Source organism: Manis pentadactyla, chromosome 11, assembly GCF_030020395.1.
Source record: "Manis pentadactyla isolate mManPen7 chromosome 11, mManPen7.hap1, whole genome shotgun sequence".
In the NCBI taxonomy this organism is placed as follows: domain Eukaryota; kingdom Metazoa; phylum Chordata; class Mammalia; order Pholidota; family Manidae; genus Manis; species Manis pentadactyla.
This window is the reverse complement of record NC_080029.1, coordinates 55,023,842-55,026,704: the sequence shown is the minus strand read 5'-3', so window position 1 is coordinate 55,026,704 and position 2,863 is coordinate 55,023,842. Positions and strand designations below refer to the sequence as shown.

Genomic DNA, 2,863 nt, shown 5'->3' with positions numbered 1-2,863 from the left:
ATGTAGGAATTTAAAGTGTGATGAGAGAACTACAGAAAATGTCTTTCCACTACAATTGACATGTAGAGAAAAGAAAATATGGCCACAGAGTATACTTACATTTGTCAATAGAGTTCACTATAGAAAGGATATTTTAAATAATTATTTCAATCATAAATTTACTGCATTTAAAGATAGATATTTCATTCACTCTAGGCTCAAACAAAAATTACACAGTAATTTTAAACTCTAGTTTTTATTCATCTTCCAACCTGCAGCCTACATCTTGGGTTTTCCTTTCATTTCCCTGCTCACAAAACTTCCAAATGCCTCCTCTTTTTTGTAGTACGCACTTCAAGAACCTCCCAGTTTCTGATTGCTTGCTTAGTTAAGAACTGAGTTCAGATGACGAGGAGGCCCCTATTGTCGGTCTGTATGGATGACAACCTCTATTTCAGTAGCATACTCTTGTTCTTTCTTGATGGTAGACAAATCTTTGTGAACAGGATCCCGCTCTAAAGACTTCTGATGTTTAGCTCATCTTCCAAAATCACTGATTTTAATTTGACCACAGGGATGTCTGTTGTCTGGAGAGACTGATATTCAGTAGACACATTCTCTACCAGAGAGTCATCTGCAGGGGTTTGTTCAAATGGTGAAGACTGAATTTCTGGAGAGCCCTTGTTTATAGAGATTTGTGTGATAAAATCTTCTTCAGCTGGTGGAGGCTGCTCATCAAAATAGACCATTTTTTAGGTAGTTTCTTAAGCTGATAGAGGCTGAAGTTCATCTGAGGCCCTTAATGCAGAGTTCTCCTCAGTTGGTGGAGACTGAGGTTCAGTTGGGGCTTCTTCAGCAGAAGCCTCCTAGTTGCTGGAAGCTGATCTTCAGCTGAGGCTTCCTCTGAAGAGGTCTTCTCATCTAGTGGTGGCTGAACTTCAGCTGAGGCCTCTTCCACAGGGGTCTCCTCAGCTGGTGGAGGCAGAACCTCAGCTGAGGCCTCTTCTGCATGGGTCTCCTCAGCTGTCAGAGACTGAACCTCAGCTGAGGCCTCTTCCACAGGGGTCTCCTCAGCTGGTGGAGGCAGAACCTCAGCTGAGGCCTCTTCTGCATGGGTCTCCTCAGCTGTCAGAGACTGAACCTCATCTGAGGTCTCTTCTGCAGGAGTCTCCTCAGCTGGTGGAGGCAGAACCTCAGCTGAGGCCTCTTCTGCATGGGTCTCCTCAGCTGTCAGAGACTGAACCTCATCTGAGGCCTCTTCTGCAGGAGGCTCCTCAGCTGGTGGAGGCAGAACCTCAGCTGAAGCACCCTCTGTAGGGGTTTCCTCAGCAGCTGAATGCTGAACTTCAGCTGAAGCTTCTTCTACAGGGGTCTCTTCAGCTGGTGGAAGTTGAAGTTCTTGGGCCTCTTGTGTAGAAGACTCATTAGTAGATGGAGGCTGAACTTCAGCAGGAGGCTCTTCTGAAAACATCTCTTCAGCTGGGGTAGGCTCTACTTTAGCAGAGGCCTCTTCTGCTGGAGCCTCATCAGCGGCTGGAGGTTGTACTTCAGCAGAGATCTCTCCTGCAATGGGAGGCTGCACTGCAACTGAAATGTCTTGCTCATCTTCTAAATATGCTGTATTACCATTTTTGGATTGTTGACTAAATAAAAATTTGCTAATACTCTGCCCAGTTTCTTCATTGTTACTTGTTGTTGATTGAAATTCAGGATTTTCACTAACAAAAATCTCCCTTGAGGATTTACATTTCTGTGTATCTTCCTTTGACTTTGAAAACGAACAACCTGGCTTGCCAAAAAGCATTATTTCTGATTCACTGAGGTCTGTCTGCTGTTCCTTGTCCACTTTTTCTTTCTGAGGAATGTTCATCATTGTCCAGACTCCAGTACAACTGGTCTGCTGAGATCTATCTATTTTTAGTTGAACTGAGTGTCTCCTTAGTGAGATTTCTACTTCCTGAACACTCTTTGGAAATTCAGGGTCTCCCTCCCTAACAGCAGCTGGCTTTTCTTCAGGCATCACTGTTTCATCAACTGCCTTGATTTTTTCTTTTTTCTCTTCTTCAGTAGTGTCTGTCTGCAGAGATTTATCAGTCATATCCCATATATACTTTCTTCTCTTCATCCAAGTTTGAAGTTGAGAAGATATTCTAAGAGACCCATAGTTTACTTTGCTTCCAGGAATATTACCAATACTGATGGTAGCTTGGGGACCAGATGACTGTGATATGGGTAACTGTTTCTTTTTCTCTGCCACTTCTGTCTGCTGGGATTTGTCTACCATTGGTTGGTTGGGTCGTCTTCTCCTCCGAATTTCTTTCCTCCCTGCAGAGACAGGCTGATCAGGTTCATCACTAACCTCCATTTCTAAGAATGGTGAATTTCAAGTCTATTAGTCTTCAAGTAATTAATCAAGAATCACAAATGTACCAGATGGTTGAGCCATTGCCTTCCTTCATTAGGCACTGTTCTGTTGAGCTACCTCAGAAAAAGTAATTCATAACTTATTGCATTCTGTACTACACTCTTGTTGGATCCAACTTTCCTCAGTAAGCATCTTTCTTGTTTAGTCTCTAGTATGATTAAATCTCACTTCTAGAACTTACCCTTAAGGGTTTATGACATCACAGCCAGTTCTCCGCACAAGGTTCCATTGAAAGTATTCTAGCACTTTGTAACTTGGTAAACAAGTATGGACAATGGCTGCAGGTGAAAAATCTACTGCTTGAAACATCAAGTTGAAAGAAAACGTTTATCTATCAGAAGAACATCAGGTAAACTCCTAGTAATGCTGCTTCCTACTAGTTGAAGTTGATGCTTTTGAACTTTCAATTCTGTTCTTTCCATCTTACTATCAAAACACAGTTATACTATAGAACTCAGA

The 2,863-nt window shown here is 42.4% G+C and overlaps 1 protein-coding gene across 1 annotated transcript; it reads right to left on the bottom strand.

Annotated features, from left to right (window-relative positions):
- Positions 1-237: 237 nt before the first annotated feature.
- FSCB (fibrous sheath CABYR binding protein) lies at positions 238-2,571 on the bottom strand. Its single transcript, XM_057489031.1, is given in 3 exon segments — positions 238-515; positions 518-809; positions 854-2,571. Coding segments are annotated over 3 exon segments (1,899 nt in total). The 5' UTR covers positions 2,345-2,571; the 3' UTR covers positions 238-399.
- Between the last annotated feature and the right edge of the window lie 292 nt (positions 2,572-2,863).